This window comes from Cetorhinus maximus, unplaced genomic scaffold (genome assembly GCF_964194155.1).
Source record: "Cetorhinus maximus unplaced genomic scaffold, sCetMax3.hap1.1 HAP1_SCAFFOLD_1190, whole genome shotgun sequence".
NCBI lineage: Eukaryota > Metazoa > Chordata > Chondrichthyes > Lamniformes > Cetorhinidae > Cetorhinus > Cetorhinus maximus.
Window position 1 is genome coordinate 61,173 of NW_027597132.1, and position 18,511 is coordinate 79,683.

Consider the following 18,511-nt stretch of genomic DNA (forward strand, 5'->3'; position numbering starts at 1 on the left):
TGGGGTACATTTCATCCGGCCCTAGTGATTTATCCACTTTCAAGGATGTTAATCCCCTTCATACTCCCTCTCTCCCTGTGTTTATCACATCCAATACTTCACACTCCTCCTCCTTAACTACAATATCTGCATTGTCCCCTCTTTTGTGAAGACAGACACAAACTATTCACTAAGATCCACACCCACATCCTCCACCTCCACACACAGGTTACCTTCTGGTTTTTCTGGGCCTTACTCCCTCCTTAGTTATTCTCTCACTCTTAATGTTTTGATAAAACATCTTTGGGTTCCCCTTGATTTTGCGTCCAATATTCTTTCATGTCCTCTCTTTGCTTTCCTATTTTCCTTTTTGATTTCACCCCTCCACTCTCTATCCTCCCCTCAGCTTTCTGTAGTATTGAGTTCTCGGTGACTGACATAAGCTTTCCTTTTCTGCCTTATCTCACCCTGTGAGCTCCTCGATATCCAGGGGGCTGTAGATTTGGCCGTCCCACCCCTTTCCTTTGTGGGAACGTGTTTACTCTGAATCCCGTGAACCTCCCCTTTGAGTACCTCCCACTGCTCGGACACTGAGTTACCTTCAAGTAGCTGTTTCCAGTCCACTTTTGCTGAATCATTCCTCAGCTCAGTAAAATTGGCCGTGCCCCAATTTAGAAATTTAACTTTTGTTTTATCTTTGCCCTTTTCCATAATTATGTTAAAACTGACTGAGTTAGATGAAGGAACTGAGGGCCTTCTGGTTAACTTTGCAGTATTGAGGAGGCGGGGAGGCTGCAGAAGGATTTGGACAGGTTAGGAGAATGGGCAAAGAAGTGGCAGATGGAATGCAACATGGGGAAGTGTGAGGTCATGCACTTTGGTAGGAAGAATAGAGGCATAGACTATTTTCTAAATGGGGAGAGAATTCAGAAATCTGGAGTGCAAAGGGACTTGGGAGTCCTAGTCCAGGATTTTCTTAAGGTTAACTTGCAGGTTGAGTCGGTAGTTAGGAAGGCAAATGCAATGTTGGCATTTATTTCGAGAGGACTAGAATATAAAAGCAGGGATGTGCTGCTGAGCTTTATAAGGCTCTGGTCAGACCACATTTAGAATATTGTCAGCAATTTTGGGCCCTGTATCTCAGGAAGGATGTGCTGGCCCTGGAGAGGGTCCAGAGGAGGTTCACGAGAACGATCCCAGGAATGAAAGGCTTAACATATGAGGGATGTTTGAGGACACTCTGGGTCTATACTCGATGGAGTTTAGAAGGATGAGGGGGGATCTGATTGAAACTTACAGAATACTGAAAGGCCTGGATAGAGTGGACATGGGGAAGATGTTTCCATTAGTAGGAGAGACTAGGACCCGAGGGCACAGCCTCAGAGTAAAGGGAAGAGCTTTTAGAACAGAGATGAGGTGAAACTTCTTTAGCCAGAGAGTGGTGAATCTATGGAATTCATTGCCACAGAAGGCTGTGGAGGCCAGGTCATTGAGTGTATTTAAGAGCGAGATAGATAGGTTCTTGATTGGTAAGGGGATCAAAGGTTACGGGGAGAAGGCAGGAGAATGGGGTTGAGAAACTTATCAGCCATGATTGAATGGCGGAGCAGACTCGATGGGCTGAATGGCCTAATTTCTGCTCCTATGTCTTATGGTCTTATGATCACTGCCACCAAAATGCTCCCCCAATGTCACTCCTTCCGCCTGCCCAGCTTCCTTTCCGAAAACTACGTTCAGAACTGCTTCCTCTCTTGTTGGGCTTGCTACATACTGGCCAAAACATTGCTCCTGAATGCACCTTAAGAATTCTGACCCTCCATTTCTTTCACACTAAAACTATGCCAGTTAATATTGGGGTAGTTAAAATCCCGTACTATTACTGCCCTACTGTTTTTGCACCTGTCAGAGATTTGCCCACATCTTTGCTCTTCATTTCTCCCTCTGCTTTGGGGGTCAATAGTACACTCCCAGCGGTGTGACTGCCCCTTTTCTGTTCCTTAGCACAACCCTTGTGGCCTCAATTGATAATCCTTCCAACGTATCATCCCTCATCATCACTGTCATTGCTTCTCTCACCAAAATTGGCACTCCTCCTCCCTTTTCATCCCGCTCTCTATCTCGTCTGAGAACGCCTGAGCCAGGAATGTTGAGCTGCCATTCCTGTCCCTCTTTAAGCCATGTTTCTGGAATAGTTCAGATATCAAACAGCCACGTTTCTCACTGTGCCCTCAGCTCGTCTGCTTTATTTGCCCTGCTCCTTGTATTGAAGTATAAATCCCTCAGCACTGCCAAACTCTCTCTTTTATTTTCTATCTTTTGTTTCCTTTGCCTTCCAGACTCACTCTCAGATTCTCTGCCTTTCAGTGAGTGAAAAGGGGACCGGGGACAGTGACCCCCCCACCTAGAAGAGTGGGGAGAATTTCCCCCATATCGAGCGGGCCTGGTGGGAGTGGGTGTGGGCCGGCCCACCACCAGCGATCGGGTCCGCGCTGCCATTTTACACGGCCGGGCAAATTAAGGCCCTCCCAGCATCCTTCACGACCCCCGTGCCTAGCGGGAGTGGGAGGGCAGCAGTGGGCACGCTCAGAACATCGGGTCCAATGGCGACCTGGTGGTCGGTATAAAGGGAGGGCTCACAGCCTTGGAAACGCTGCCCGTAATGGCCGGGAGAAGAGCAGAGCAGGGGGCTACTGTACATCACGCAAATTCGGAGGGTAGGGGAGCGGCCAGGCCAGGCCGGAGGGTAGGGCAGCGGGTCAGGCCAGGCCGGAGGGTAGGGCAGTGGCCAGGCCGGAGGGTAGGGCAGCAGCCAGGCCAGGCCGGAGGGTAGGGCAGCGGGACAGGCCAGGCCGGAGGGTAGGGCAGTGGGACAGGCCAGGCCGGAGGGTAGGGCAGTGGGACAGGCCAGGCCGGAGGGTAGGGCAGTGGGACAGGCCAGGCCGGAGGGTAGGGCAGTGGGACAGGCCAGGCCGGAGGGTAGGGCAGTGGGACAGACCAGGCCGGAGGGTAGGGCAGTGGGACAGGCCAGGCCGGAGGGTAGGGCAGTGGGACAGGCCAGGCCGGAGGGTAGGGCAGTGGGACAGGCCAGGCCGGAGGGTAGGGCAGGGGGACAGGCCAGGCCGGAGGGTAGGGCAGGTTGGAGGGCAGGCCAGGCCGGAGGGTAGGGCAGCAGCCAGGCCAGGCTGGAGGGTAGGCCAGGCCGGAGGGTAGGGCAGCGGGACAGGGCAGGCTGGAGGGTAGGGCAGTGGGACAGGCCAGGCTGGAGGGTAGGGCAGTGGGACAGGCCAAGCCGGAGGGTAGGGCAGGGGGACAGGCCAGGCCGGAGGGTAGGGCAGGGGGACAGGCCAGGCCGGAGGGTAGGGCAGCGGGACAGGGCAGACCGGAGGGTAGGGCAGTGGGACAGGCCAGGCTGGAGGGTAGGGCAGTGGGACAGGCCAGGCCGGAGGGTAGGGCAGTGGGACAGGCCAGGCTGGAGGGTAGGGCAGTGGCCAGGCCGGAGGGTAGGGCAGTGAGACAGGCCAGGCCGGAGGGTAGGGCAGTGGGACAGGCCAGGCCGGAGGGTAGGGCAGCGGGACAGGCCAGGCCGGAGGGTAGGGCAGCGGGTCAGGCCAGGCCGGAGGGTAGGGCAGCGGGTCAGGCCAGGCCGGAGGGTAGGGCAGCGGGTCAGGCCAGGCCGGAGGGTAGGGCAGGTTGGAGGGCAGGCCAGCGGATCATTGTGCCCCTCGGTTCTCGGATGAGTGCCTAGTAGCCCTCCTGGAGGAGGAGCATGGCAGGAGGTCCTGATTCTGAGGGACGGGAGGCAGAGGCCCCCCCACGTGACCAAACGTGTGAGGGAGGAGGTGGCCGAGAGTGTGAGCTCGCAGGATGAGGTGCGATGCACACGGGTCCAGTGCTGAAAATGATTCAACGACCTTCTGCACTCGGGAAGGGTGAGAACCATGTTGGCTCAGGTCACTTAATGCAGCCGTTACCCTTTTCCCCCCAACCCTCACCACCCCACCCCCCGGCAACTCTGAGTACAGTTACAGCATTGACTCCTTCACAGCATGGATCCCTCGCTGGGTGGGCCAGCAGATATTGCCCATGCCTAGTTCGCCCTGAGAGAGTTGAGCTGAGATGGGTTCTGCACCTGCACTGACACCCAGGGTATAGAATGGAGGGGAAACTCCAGGATCTGCACCTAGGCAGAGTGCTGGAACTGAGAAGCATGCTGGCTGCTAACATGCTGGGAGGGGAGCTTCCAGGTTGGAGGGGCACCAATCCATCTGCTGCCCTTGGCGTTCCAGGTGCTTGTGCCTCCTTGCTTAGCAAAGTGTGATGGAGGCAGCATTTGGGCAAGGGTGGGGGGTCAGCCCTGGCTTGTTTGGGTGAGTGTGCGGCAGCTGTGGGGTGATGCAGAACTGGAGCCCTGCAATGTCCCACTCTGGCTGGGTTGGCAGGGATGCGATGGGAATCCAGGTACAGGCTGGATTAATCAATGCTCTTCTCTCCTTTTCAGGAGAAGACTGCACACAATTCGGCCGAGTGGATGCGGACTGGCGGAGGCCAGGCCCAGTTGGCCATCTTGACTCGTTTTGAACAGCTGGCCATGGATTTGGAGAGGCGCCAAGCTCCCAGGTGCACCAGTGGCGGTGAGGCTGGGGGCCACGGGGAGGTATGTTTGCCGAGCACTGAGGTCACCATGTGTGTCCCAGAAGCCATGGTACTGCTGAATGCTCAGTGATTGAAGTTTACAACATGGGTTGACCATTGATTATGGAAGGATGAGCGTATAATGGTCCAGGAGAGCGGCAAGCAAGTTGACTTTGTCTGCACTGTAACTAATCAAATGTCCTTGTTCTTCCTTTCAGCATCACCGGAGCAGGACCGGGAGGAGGAGGCAGAGGGACCACCTCTCACACCTGAGGGCCCTGAACAAATCCACTCACCAGCGTCACACCTCCTCTGCCAGGCAGGCACCAGCGCAGATACTAGCACCTCGGTGGGAATTAGAACATCGGCTAGTGTCCCGGGGCACGGTGGTGAGGGCACCGCACGCTCGCTTGAGGTGCGGGCAGAGAGAGAGAGTGCCCAGGGCGTTGGCAGTCAGAGGACCGCTGGGGACCAGGTACATGCTCAGTCAGTGGCTGATGATGTGCCTCTGGAGTCATCCATGAGACAGCAGACGCTGTAAGTCCAGCAGGGTGTGCGGGAGGGTCTGGCGGAGATACATGAGGCTATGCGCGGCATGGTGCCCGTGCTTGAGGAGTCTACGTGGAGCATCACCAATGCAATGAGCCTCATGGCCAAGCGCCATGTTTCCTCCATGGAGTGAGTGGCGACTCGTGGAGAGGCTCCTCCAGGAGAACAATCAGGGCCTCCCGGAGTTGTGCTCAGACCAGCAAGCCCTCACAGAGGCATTGACCTCAGCTGGTCAGTGCCAGTGTGGGAGATGGTCTGGGCACCAACTATCCCAGCTTGGTGCCCATCCATCTACAGTGAGCAAGGGGGTCCAAAGTGACCTCACATCAGCGCAGCAGCTGCCTGGCGTCTCTGCGGGCTCCTCTCAGGACGCTCCGGATGAGGGCAGCAGCTCCCCCGCCCCTCTCCCAGTTACCGTAGCATCTGGTAAAGCTGCGACGACTGGGGAGATGCAGCTGTGGAACTGGACGTTCCCTCCCAGGCGGCGCCACCACAGGCTCCACGGGCCAGAGGATGTCCACCAAGGTCATCGAGGCCAACAGGACAGCAGAGTCAGCAGGCTGGCTCAGATGCCACTCCCAGCGACGGGTCAGCACCAAGACATAGCACCCGAAAATGTAAACATAAGGCACCTTAGGCAGACCACGGGTTTCTCACTGGTGTTTTTATATTACCCTATATGAGTTCATTTAAGACTTGATGTGATGTGCAACACCTTTTTTTTTGCTCTCTAAAGTTACTTTTGTAATCTCATTAAATGTTGATATGTAACCATGGTTCAGGGTGATTCCTTACTTCTGCAGGTGGACGGGAACCCCTGATGTTATGAGTTTGACACTGAGCTTTATTGACAAGGGCCTTATTTAATTTTCCTATCTAGGCAGATTGAACACTCAGGTATCAAGTATGGAGCCTGCACCTCTGGCGTGTGTTGAAGGTCCATCTGTGGTGGGCTAGCTGAAGGTTCTTTGGATTAAAGCCTCCCGGGTGTCCCTGCCTCCCTGGAGTATGCCCGGGTCAGCGTCTACCCCCTCAGCGTTCTCCTGTGCATGCTCATCCTCGGACTCACTGCTGGACTCATTATGTGCATCTGGAGCAACTGTGTCCATGTCTTCCTTGTCCACTGCGTCGCCCCTTTCCAGCGCCAGGTTGTGGAGAGCGCAGCATGCAACCACTATCAGTGACACACGATCTGGGGGTTATTGTAGTGCGCACCCTGAGCGACCCAGGCATCGGAAGCGCATCTCGAGAAGACCAATGGTTCTCTCCACCACAGCTATTTTAGCGCTGCTCAGCCTCTGTTCTCTCTCGGAGAGGGGTCATGAGCCACCTTTTGAGGGGATCGCCCTTGTCACCCAGCAGCCAACCATCCAGCCAGGCTGGAGCACTGAAGAGCCCCGGCACCTGGGAGTGTCTGAGGATGTAGGCGTCGTGGGAGCTGCCTGGGTACCTTGCACAGACTTGTAGAATCAGCATCCTGTGATCACACACTATCTGCACGTTCATGGAGTGGAAGCCCTTCCTGTTGACGAAGGCACCGGGCTCACCTGCTGGCGCCTTGATGGCCACATGTGTAGAGTCTATAGCACCCTGGACACGGGGGAAGCCAGCAATCGCTGCGAAGCCTCTGGGTCGCTGTGTCTGGCCTGCCTTGTCCCAGCGGTAGTGGATGAAAGTCAATGCACACCTGAACAGAGCGCCTGTCACCTGCTTGACACAAGTGTGGACAGCTGATTGGGAGACTCCACAAAGATCACCCACCGACCCCCGGAAAGAGCCAGAGGCATAGAAGTTGAGGGCAGCTGTGACCTTCAGCGCCACTGGCATGGGGTGTCCACCCACACAGTTTGCACAGATTTCAGGGCCTATCATCTGACAGATGGAGGTGACTGTCTCCCTTGAGAGATGGAGCCTCCTTCGGCACTGCACCTCAGACATATCGAGGTAGCTGCTTCGCCACCTGTATACCTTGGATAGTGGTGTCTTCTGCGGGTCCTTCCGCCTTGGACTTCCTGTTGGCCCTGCGCCCCTTGTGCCTGCGACTCTCCTCCCAAAGGTGCCTCCTGTGGAGGCTGAATGTGAACTCCTGGCCTCCCCCACCTTCTGGCCTTCCCTTCCTCCTCACAGGAGGTGCCTCCAGTGGAAAGCACGACTCCCATTCCCAGGCTAAGGGAAGGCTTCCTGAAAGCTGCAGGCCCCAAAAATGATCTTTACTGTAGAGTCCTGACCTGAAGGCTTTTACTTCTTCCCAGGCAGCTGGTATGAGCTGTGAAGTATTCCTGCTCACACAGGAAAGTAGCAGTAACTTTCACAATTAAATCCCTTAAACATCACATTCACGACCCCACTCACCCCTCTTTTCCTGCCCTGCGACATCCTGAAGATCGCACAGGCTGTGAAAAATCAAGATCAATCGATGCCTCAAGGGCCTTAACTGCCCATTAATTGATGGCGGGCGCGCATCCGACCTTATAGCGCGCCCACCTTCCCAAATACTGCGGTGGTGTGCGGTGGTGTTGGGACACTCGCCTGACGTCACCGCAGGGGCCACCCCCGCACTCCGATGGGAAAATTCTGGCCGGTAACCCCCACCGGACAGAACGAGCGAAAAGAGGACCCAGAGACTTAGCTAGTCCCTCTGTTTAGAATATATATATTCAGGCATTCTCAGTGTGACTAGCACTGAGTACACGACCTGAACAGAGTGTGGGAGTTTGGTGAGCTGAGGGAGTTCAGTGAGGAGGGGAGGGAGGTGTTCCTTTGCTTTTTCTAACTCTTTCACCCTGTAGGAACTGGTTCTCGCTCTGCTACCGGGGAAGAAGTTAGCTGTTTGGTGACTATCCGATGAAAGATCAAGGTCTATTCTATTCCCAAGGTTTAAAATAGCACCGGAATTTGTGATAAGATTAATAAAGATATAAAGGAAAATAAATAATTGAATAAAAGAATTAAGTAATGAATTAAAACACATAAGTATGGAAGGACAGGTGATGTGTTACAGCTGCAGCATGTGGGAGCTCCTGGACACCAGTCTTACCCAGCCCCTTGGCATGGGCGGCGCTTGGAGGGTTTGGTGGTGGGGCCTGTTCAGGAACTCTGTTCCATCTGAATCAGGCCATAGGTTTTCTGTTCTCAGTACAAAAGAGATGTTTTAAAGCAGAAAAAGTAAATGCTCAACAGGTCAGCAGGAAAATGGTGAGATGAATGTTTCCAGTCAATGACTCTTTGAACTGGAAGATGTTGCAGGTCAAAAACAGAATTACCTGGAAAAACTCAGCAGGTCTGGCAGCATCGGCGGAGAAGAAATCAGTTAACGTTTTGAGCCTTCATGGCCCTTCGGCAGAACTGAGATGACCAGTCTATTAGAGTGAGTAGACCCAGTGCAGAAGATACAAGGGAAAGAAGCGACTATATGTATGAAAGAAAGGTACGAAAGACTAATCTGTAGAGGGCAAACATGTCTGCAGTGTCTGCGGCTCGAGGAGTTTTAGCTCAGAGTCATCGAGCTGGAGGCTGAGCTGCAGACACTGTGACACATCAGGGAGAGGGAAAGTTACCTGGACTCTTTGTACCAGGAGACGGTCACACTCATTAGGATAGGGCCTCGATTTGGAAGTTGGTCAGGGACAGGAGGGTCTGACTGTAGCTGAGGCAGGTAAAGGGACTGAGAGGGCAGGAGTGCATGAGGGTCAGCCTCTGCAATTGTCCAGTAGGTTTGAGGTTCTTTCAGCTTGTTTGGATGAGAGTGGGGGCTGCAGGGTGGATGAGCTGACTGACTATGACACCGTGGTACAGGAAACCATTCAAGTGGGGGAAGCACAAAGTAATGTCGTGGTAATAGGGGGAAGTGTAGTGAGGGGGATTGACGCTGTTCTCTGCAGCAAAGAGCGAGAGTCCGGACGGCTGTCTTGCCTGCCTGGTGCCAGGGTTCAGGACGTCTGCTCAGGGCTGGAGAGGAATTTGCAGCGGCAGGGGGAGGATCCAGTGGTCTTGGTCCATGTAGGTACCAATGACATAGGCAGGATGAAGAAGGAGGCTCTGTGTACTCAGTATGAGGAGCCAGGCACCAAATTAAGAAGCAGAACCTCAAAGGTAATAATTTCTGGATTATTACCTGATCCACATGGAAATTGGCATCAGGCAAATCAGATTAGAGAGATGAATGTGTGGCTCAAAGACCTGGTGTGGGAGAAGTGGGTTCCAGTTCGAGGGGCACTGGCACCAATAGTGGGGAAAATGGGGTCTGGACCATTGGGACAGTTTACACCTGAATCGTGCTGGGTCTGGAGTCCTCACCAGCCGCATAACTGAGGAAGTAGAGAGGGTTTTAAACTGAATAGTGGGGGCAAGGGGTCAAATTTCAGAAGATGTGGTAAATCAAAGAGTAGAGACGAGGCAAGAGAGACAGGTATTAATATGGGGAATATACTGTGACAGGAAGTGACAGAGTACAAATCTAAGAGTAAATCAGCAGATAAGGCTAGACGCTACAAAAATAATAAAAGGACAAAACTAAAGTCTCTGTACCTAAACGCATGTAGCAATCGAAACAAAACAGATGAACTGATAACGCAAATTGAAATAAATAAGTACGATCTGATAGACATTACAGAGACATGGCTACAGGATGACATAAATTGGGACCTGCATATTGAAGGGTATGTGACATTTAGGAAGGCCAGAAAGTTAGGAAAAAATGGTGGGGCGGCTCTGTTAATTAATGATGGTATTAGCGCATTAGAGCGGGATGAACTAAGTTCAGGAACCAGGATGTAGAAGTGGGACTAGTGGAATAATATTTCGGCACAGACTAGAAGGGCCGAATGGCCTGTTTTCTGTGCTGTAGTGTTCTATGGTTCTAAGTGGTTTGGGTTGAGATAAGGAATGATAAAGGCAAAGAGTCACTTGTGGGAGTGGGGTGCAGGCCCCCTAATTGTAACTACACAGTAGGACAGGGTATAAAAGAAGATATAATGGGAGCTTTCCAGAAAGGTACAGCAATAATCATGGGGGGTTTTAATCTAGATATAGACTAGAAAAATCAAATAGGCAAAGATAGCATAGATGAATTTATAGAATGTTTTTTGGATAATTTCTTAGAACAGTACGTTTTGGAGCCAACCAGAAAGCAGGCTCTACTAGACCTGGTATTGTGCAACACAGTAGGATTGATTGATGATTTCCTAGTGAAGGCACCCCGAGGTAGCAGCGATCATATGATGATTGAATTTTACATTCATTTTGAGGAGAAACGAGTACGTCCATGACTATTTTAAACTTAAATAAGGGCAATTATGAGAGTATGAAAGCAGAGCTAGCTAAAGTGAACTGGCAAGTGAAGTTAAGGGATACGTCAATAGAAGTTCAGTATCAGAAGTGAATTTAAAGGGATATTTCAGAATACACAGAATATATACATTCCAGTGAGAAAGAAAAATTCCAAGGGCCCACCATCCATGGTTAACCAAAAAGTTAAAGTCAGTATCAGACTTAAAGAAAAAGCAAATAATTACACAAAGACAGGTGGCAGGTCAGAAGATTGGAAAGAATATAAAGAACAGCAAAGAATGACAAAAAGGTTAATAAGGAGGAAAAAATTAGAGTATGAGAGAAAGCTAGCTAGAAATATAAAGACAGTAAGAGTTTTTATAGATATTTAAATAGGAAAAGATTTAACAGAGTGAGAGTTGGTCCTATAGAGAGTGCGTCTGGGGAATTAATAATGGAAAGTAGGGAGATGGTGGATAAATTAAACAGGAATTTGGTTTCAGTCTTCACTATAGAGGATACCAGTAACATCCCGGAAATAGCTGTAAATCAGGAAATGGAAGGGAGGGAGGAACTCGGGAAAATTACAATTACCAGGAAAAGTCATTGGCAACCAGTATTAAGGAAAATCCCAAGGCCTTTTATACATATGTAAAAAGCAAGAGGGTAGCCAGGGAAAGGGTAGGCCCACTCAGGGACAGAGGTGGGAATCTGTGTGGAGCCAGAAGAAATGGGAGAGATACTGAATGAATACTTATCATCAGTATTCACCAAAGAGAAGGACTTAGCGGTCGATTTGTCTAGGGAAGAGTGTGTAGATAGCCTGGATCATGTTGAGATCAAAAAAGAGGAGGTGTTAGGCGTCTTGAAGAATATTAAGGTGGATAAGTCCCCAGGGCCAGATGGGATCTACCCCAGAGTACTGAGGGAGGCAAGGGAGGAGATTGCTGGGGCCTTGACAGAAATTTTTGTATCCTCACTGGCTACGGGTGAGGTCCCAGAGGACTGGAGAATGGCCAATGTTATTCCGTTGTTTTAGAAGGGTAGCAGGGATAATCCAGGAAATTACAGGCCGGTCAGCCTTACGTCAGTGGTAGGGAAATGATTTACTACCATTTGGAAGCAAATGGACGTATTAGTGAGAGGCAGCATGGTTTTGTGAAGGGGAGGTCGTGTCTCACTAATCTGATCGAGTTTTTCGAGGAAGTGACAAAGATGATCGACGATGGAAGGGCAGTGGATGTTATATACATGGATTTCAGTAAGGCCTTTGACAAGGTCCCTCATGGCAGACTGGTACACAAGGTAAAGTCGCACGAGATCAGAGGTGAGCTGGCAGGATGGATACAGAATTGGCTTGGTCATAGAAGACAGAGGGTAGCAGTGGAAGGGTGCTTTTCTGAATGGAGAGCTGTGACTAGTGGAGTTCCGCAGGGATCAGTGCTGGGACTTTTGCTGTTTGTAGTATACGTAAATGATTTGGAGGAAAATGTAACTGGGCTAATTAGTAAGTTTGCAGATGACACTAAGGTTGGAGGAGTTGCAGATAGTGAAGAGGATTTTCAAAGGATACAGCGGGATATATATCGGTTGGAGACTTGGGCGGAGAAATGGCAGATAGAGTTTAATCTGGACAAATGTGAGGTAATGCATTTTGGAAGGTCTAATACAGGCAGGATTACACAGTAAATGGCAGAACCCTTAAGTGCATCGATGGGCAGAGCGATCTGGGTGTACAGGTCCACAGGTCACTGAAAGTGGCAACGCAGGTGGATAAGGTAGTCAGGAAGGCATATGGCATGCTTGCCTTCATTGGCAGGGGTATTGAGTATAAAGGTCATGCTGCAGCTGTATAGAACCTTGGTTAGGCCACACTTGGAATATTGCGTGCAATTCTGGTCGCCACATTACCAGAAGGATATGGAGGCATTGGAGAGGGTGCAGAGGAGGTTTACCAGGATGCTGCCTGGTCTGGAGGTTATTAGCTGTGAGGAGAGGTTGGAGAAACTTGGATTGTTCTCACTAGAGCGACAGGGATTGAGGGGTGACTTGATACAAGTTTACAAAATTATGAGTGGCATGGACAGAGTAGATAGTCAGAAGCTTTTTCCCAGGGTGGAAGAGTCAATTACTAGGGGACATAGATTTAAGGTGAGAGGAGAAAACTATAGAGGAGATGTGCGGGGCAAGTTTTTTACGCAGAGGGTAGTGAGTGTCTGGAATTCGCGGCCAGAGGAGGTGGTGGAAGCAGGTACGATAGTGGTGTTTAAGAGGCAGCTTGACAAATACATGAATAGGATGGGAATAGAGGGATACGGACCCCGGAAGTGCAAAATGTTTTAGTCGACGGGCAATATGATCGGCGCAGGCTTGGAGGGCCGAAGGGCCTGTTCCTGTGCTGTACTTTTCTTTGCTCTTTATTCACACTGTCCCCATCAAACACTCCGATGTAGGTGTAGAAATCCCCAGAGGGGGATTGTGATATACTTGAACAAATTAGCATTGAAAGGGAGGAGGTATTAATGGTTTTAGCGGGCTTAAAAATGGATAAATCCCCAGGCCCAGATGAGATGTATCCCAGGCTGTTGTGTGAGGCAAGGGAGGAGATTGCAGGGGCTCTAACACTAATTTTCAAATCCTCTCTGGCCACAGGAGAGGTGCCAGAGGACTGGAGGACAGTGAGTGTGGTACCATTATTCAAGATGGGTAGGAGGAATAAACCAGGTAATTACAGGCCAGGGAGTGTAACATCAGTGGTAGGGAAACTATTGGAAAAAATTCTGAGGGACAGTATTAAACTCCACTTGGAGAGGCAGAGATTAATCAGGGATAGTCAGCATTGTCAGGAGGAGATCATGTCCAACAAATTTGATTGAATTTTTCGAGGAGGTGACTAGTTCTGTAGATGAGGGTAGTGTGGTTGATGTAGTCTACATGGACTTCAGTAAGGCTTTTGACAAGGCCCCGCATGGGAGAATGGTCAAGAAGGTAAGAGCCCATGGGATCCAGGGCAATTTGGAAAATTGGATCCAAAATTGGCTTAGTGGCAGGAGGCAGAGGGTGATGGTCGAAGGCTGTTTTTGCAATTGGAAGCCTGTGACGAGTGGTGTACCGCAGGGATCGGTGCTGCGACCCTTGCTGTTTGTCGTGTACATTAATGATTTAGACATGAATATAGGAGGCATGATCAGTAAGTTCGCAGGTAACATGAAAATTGGTGGAGCCATAAATAGTGAGGAAGAAAGCCTTAGATTAGAGGACGATATAGATGGGCTGGTAAGATGGGCAGAGCAGTGGCAAATGGAATTTAATCCTGAGAAGTGTGAGGTGATACATTTTGGGAGGACTAACACAGCAAGGGAATAGACAATGAATGGTAGGGCCCTAGGAAGAACAGAGGATCAGAGGGACCTTGGTGTACATGTCCATAGATCCCTGAAGGCAGCAGCACAGGTAGGTAAGGTGGTTTAGAAGGTATAGGGGATACTTGCCTTTATTAGCTGAGGCACTGGAGCGTTTCAGCTATGAAGAGAGACTGGATAGGCTGGAGTTGTTTTCCTTAGAACAGAGAAGGCTGAGGGGGGACCTGATTGAGGTATACAAAATTATGAGGGACGATAGGGTAGATAGGAAAAAACTTTTCCCCTTAGTGGTGGTGTCAATAACCAGGGGGCATAGATTTAAAGTAAGGGGCAGGAGGTTTAGAGGGAATTTGAGGAAAAAAATTTTCACCCAGAGGGTGTTTGGAATCTGGAACTCGCTGCCTGAGGGGGTGGTAGAGACAGGAACCCTCACAACATTTAAGAAGTATTTGGATGAACACTTGAAATGTCATAGCATACAGGGCTACGGGCCAAGTACTGGAGAATGGGATTAGAATAGATAGGGGCTTGATGGCCGGCACAGATACGATGGGCCGAAGGGCCTGTTTCTGTGCTGTAAAACTCTATGACTCTATAGCTCTGTGACTCTAAGGTCTTGAAAGAAGTGGCTAGTGAGATACTTGATGCATTGGTTTTAATTTTCCATAATTCCTTAGATTCGGGAAGGTTCCATTAGGTTGGAAAATAGCGAATGTAACTCTTTCATCCAAAAAGGGAGGGAGACAGAAAGCAGGAAACTACAGGCCAGTTAGCCTAACATCTGTCACAGGGAAAATGTTCGGAGCTATTATTAACGATATTATAGCAGAGCATTGAGAAAAATTTAAGGCAATCGGTCAGAGTCAACATGGTTTTGTGAAAGGAAAATCATGTTTAACAAATTTATTGAAGTTCTTTGAGTCACGTGTGCTGTGGATAAAGGGAAATGTACTGTACTTAGATTTCCGGAAGGCATTTGATAAAGTGCCACATCAAAGTTATTGCAGAAATTAGAAGCTCATGGGGTGGGGGGTAACATATCGGCATGGATAGAAGATTGGCTGGCTAACAGGAAACAGAGTACAGGCTAAAACCATACATAATACTCCAGGTGTGGTCTCACCAAGGCTCTATACAATTTCAGCAGGACATTTTTTAAAATTCATTTTCAGGATGTGGGCTTCACTGGCTGGGCCAGCATTTATTGCCCATCCCTAATTGCCCTTGAGAAGGTGGTGGTGAGCTGCCTTCTTAAACCGCTGCAGTCCATGTGGTGTAGGTACACCCACAGTGCTGTTAGGGAGGGAGTTCCAGGATTTTGACCTAGCGACAGTGAAGGAACAGTGAAATATTTCCAAGTCAGGATGGTGAGTGACTTGGAGCGGACTTCCAGGTGGTGGTGTTCCCATCTATCTGCTGCCCTTGTCCTTCTAGATGGTAGTGGTCTTGGGTTTAGAAGGAGCTGTCTAAGAAGCCTTGGTGAATTCCTGCAGTGCATCTCGTAGATGGTACACACTGCTGCTACTGTGTGTCGGTGGTGGAGGGAGTGAATGTTTGTGGATGTGGTGCCAATCAAGCGGCTGCTTTGTCCTGGATGGTGTCAAGCTTCTTGAGTGTTGTGGGAGCTGCACTCACCCAGGCAAGTGGGGAGTATTCCATCACACTCCTGACTTGTGCCTTGTAGATGGTGGACAGGCTTTGGGGAGTCAGGAGGTGAGTTACTTGTTGCAGGATTCCTAGCCTCTGACCTGCTCTTGTAGCCACAGTATTTATATGGCTAGTCCAGTTCAGTTTCTGGTCAATGGGAACCACCAGGATTTTGATAGTGGGGGATTCAGTGATGGTAATGTCATTGAATGTCATGGGGCGATGGTTGGGTTCTCTCTTGTTGGAGATGGTCATTGCCTGACACTGGTGCGAATGTTACTTGTCAGCCCAAGCCTGGATATTGTCCAGGTCTTTCTGCATTTGGACATGGACTGCTTCAGTATCTGAGGAGTTGCTGTGGTTAGATTCGAACCCGATTCCCGGAGCATTGCCCTGGGTCTCTGGATTACTCATCCAGTGACAATATCATTACACCACCTCCTCCCCTTAAATGAAGTTGCCTGTAACTAGTTCAACTCCAGCAGACACCAGCCTGGCCTGTCCAAACTTTCCTCATAAGATTTACAAGAATGTTGTCAGGGTGTGAAAGTTGCAGCTATGAGTGGAGACTGGATAGGCTGGGGTTGTTTTCCTTAGAACTTAGGGGGCTGTGGGGTGACCTAATTGAGGTATATAAAATTACGAGGGGCCTAGATAGGGAGACAGGAGAGACATGTTTCCCCTACCTGAGGGGTCAATTACCAGGGGCCATAGATTGAAGGTGATTGGTAGATGGATTAGAGGGGACATGAGGAAAAACCTTTTCACCCAGAGGATGGTGGGCGTCTGGAATTCACTGTCTAAACTGGTGGTTGAGGCTGAAACACTCAATTCATTTAAAAGGTACCTGGATCTGCATCTGAAGTGCTGGAACCTGCAAAGCTACGGGCCAGGAACTGGGAAGTGGGATTAAAATGAGCAGCTAGTTTCTTTGATTTTTTTCTTTGTTGGCTGGCACAGACACAATGGGCTGAATGGCCTCTTTCTATGCTGTAATGTTTCTATAGTTCTATGAACTGTTACTCTGTACCTAACCCCATTCTGTACCTGTCCTGGGAGTGTTTGATGGGGACAGTGTAGAGGGAGCTTTACTCTGTATCTAACCCCGTGCTGTACCTGTCCTGGGAGTGTTTGATGGGGACAGTGTAGAGGGAGCTTTACTCTGTATCTAACCCTGTGCTGTACCTGTCCTGGGAGTGTTTGATGGGGACAGTGTAGAGGGAGCTTTACTCTGTATCTAACCCCGTGCTGTACCTGTCCTGGGAGTGTTTGATGGGGACAGTGTAGAGGGAGCTTTACTCTGTATCTAACCCCGTGCTGTACCTGTCCTGGGAGTGTTTGATGGGGACAGTGTAGAGGGAGCTTTACTCTGTATCTAACCCCGTGCTGTACCTGTGCTGGGAGTGTTTGATGGGGACAGTGTAGAGGGAGCTTTACTCTGTATCTAACCCTGTGCTGTACCTGTCCTGGGAGTGTTTGATGGGGACAGTGTAGAGGGAGCTTTACTCTGTATCTAACCCCGTGCTGTACCTGTCCTGGGAGTGTTTGATGGGGACGGTGTAGAGGGAGATTTACTCTGTATTTAACCCCGTGCTGTACCTGTCCTGGGAGTGTTTGATGGGGACAGTGTAGAGGGAGCTTTACTCTGTATCTAACCCCTTGCTGTACCTGCCCTGGGAGTGTTTGATGGGGACAGTGTAGAGGGAGATTTCATCTGTATCTAACCCCGTGCTGTACTTGTCCTGGGAGTATCGGGATTTGGTGGAGTCGGAGGGTGTGACATGTTGGAGCAGTTTGGCCTAATGATTGGAGGTCAATCCCTCGGAATCCCGGCCTGGGCTCTGTGTTTGTGGATTTTGAGAAAGCAGGGATTCATCAGGCAGTGCCTTTGCTTCCTGCTCCAGGATGAGTGAGGGCTCCCAGCTGGAGTTTGGGATTTGGGGCTAAACCCTGGGCCTGTGAGGCTGGATAGAAGATGAGTAAACTAAACCCAGCTGAGGAGAAAGCACCTGGTTCTCGGGGTGGTGTCAGCCTGTCATGTGGAAGTCACACATACTCAGTCCGTGTGTTTGAGTGAATCTGTAGCGGGGAGAGAGGAGCTGAGAGAATGATTGTCCAGCTCTGTCTTCAGCCTCCTGACTATCCCATTGGTAGTTCACTGCTCACCGTGCTCTGCCTGGCCTGTGAGGACTCCTTCTGTCGCCAGACTCTAACTGCAGCTTCCATCTGGGGCCCACTCCTAACCCGATCAACAGCTGGCAGAGCACTTCACCTCATTGTTAATGTTTAACGTCAATATCACTCCGTGTTCAAAGACCCTCTGTCTTTATTCGCAGGCTGGCTTCACACCCTCCCTCACTCACGTTGAAGATGCTTGATTTCCCTCTGCCACTCCCTCCCTCTCTCCTTCTTTCTGAGCATCTCTCCCTCCCTTCCTCTGCCCCTTGTCCCCCTCTCTCTCGCTTACCTGTCCAGGTGTTAATCCAGAGGTGCTCCTGATGATGACTCCTCAATCCACAGAACAGAAAGATGAGCCAGAGGGTCAGTGTGAAAGAGACAAGAGCCGAGACCCAGAGGAACTGTAACCATCCGGAATCAAGTACAAAACTGGGGAGAGTGACAGACATTCTCCAGACAATCACCAGGCAGTGCTCCCCACAGCTCCAGTCTCCCCACCCAAGGTTAACCCTTTCTCTCCTGTTGTGTCAGAGGAAGCGGTGAGAAAGAGATCGAAGCTGGGACTGGAGACGGGAGATATCTTTCTGGTCCACGTGGAAGATTGGAGCCTGATTCTTGGAAATATTTGGAAAGAAAACAGAGGGATTGAGCCAGAGCCGGAGGCACCGCCCAAACACATTGCTTTAAACATTAACCCTTACAGCCTCTGTCAGGCTCAGTGACTCTTAAAGATGCAGATCCAGCAGAAGAATGATGTCAACAGTGAAACAGGATCAGCAGTAAATATTAGAGGATTGAACTGATCATCATGTTAAAGTCTCACTGAGGCTAATTATTCTTTTGTCACAGGATGTGGGCTTCGCTGGCTGGGCCAGCATTTATTGTCCATCCCCAGT

At 50.3% G+C, this 18,511-nt stretch overlaps 1 protein-coding gene across 1 annotated transcript in view; it reads right to left on the reverse strand.

The window, feature by feature from the left end:
• Positions 1 to 18,192, reverse strand: part of LOC144675840 (uncharacterized) — a gene marked incomplete at its 3' end in the record, with an annotated part of 43,029 nt that extends 24,837 nt beyond the window's left edge. The window contains exon 1 of the mRNA XM_078536415.1: positions 17,905 to 18,192. Within this exon, the coding sequence (XP_078392541.1) occupies positions 17,905 to 18,064 (160 nt within the window). The remainder of the gene's footprint in view (positions 1 to 17,904) is intronic.
• Between the last annotated feature and the right edge of the window lie 319 nt (positions 18,193 to 18,511).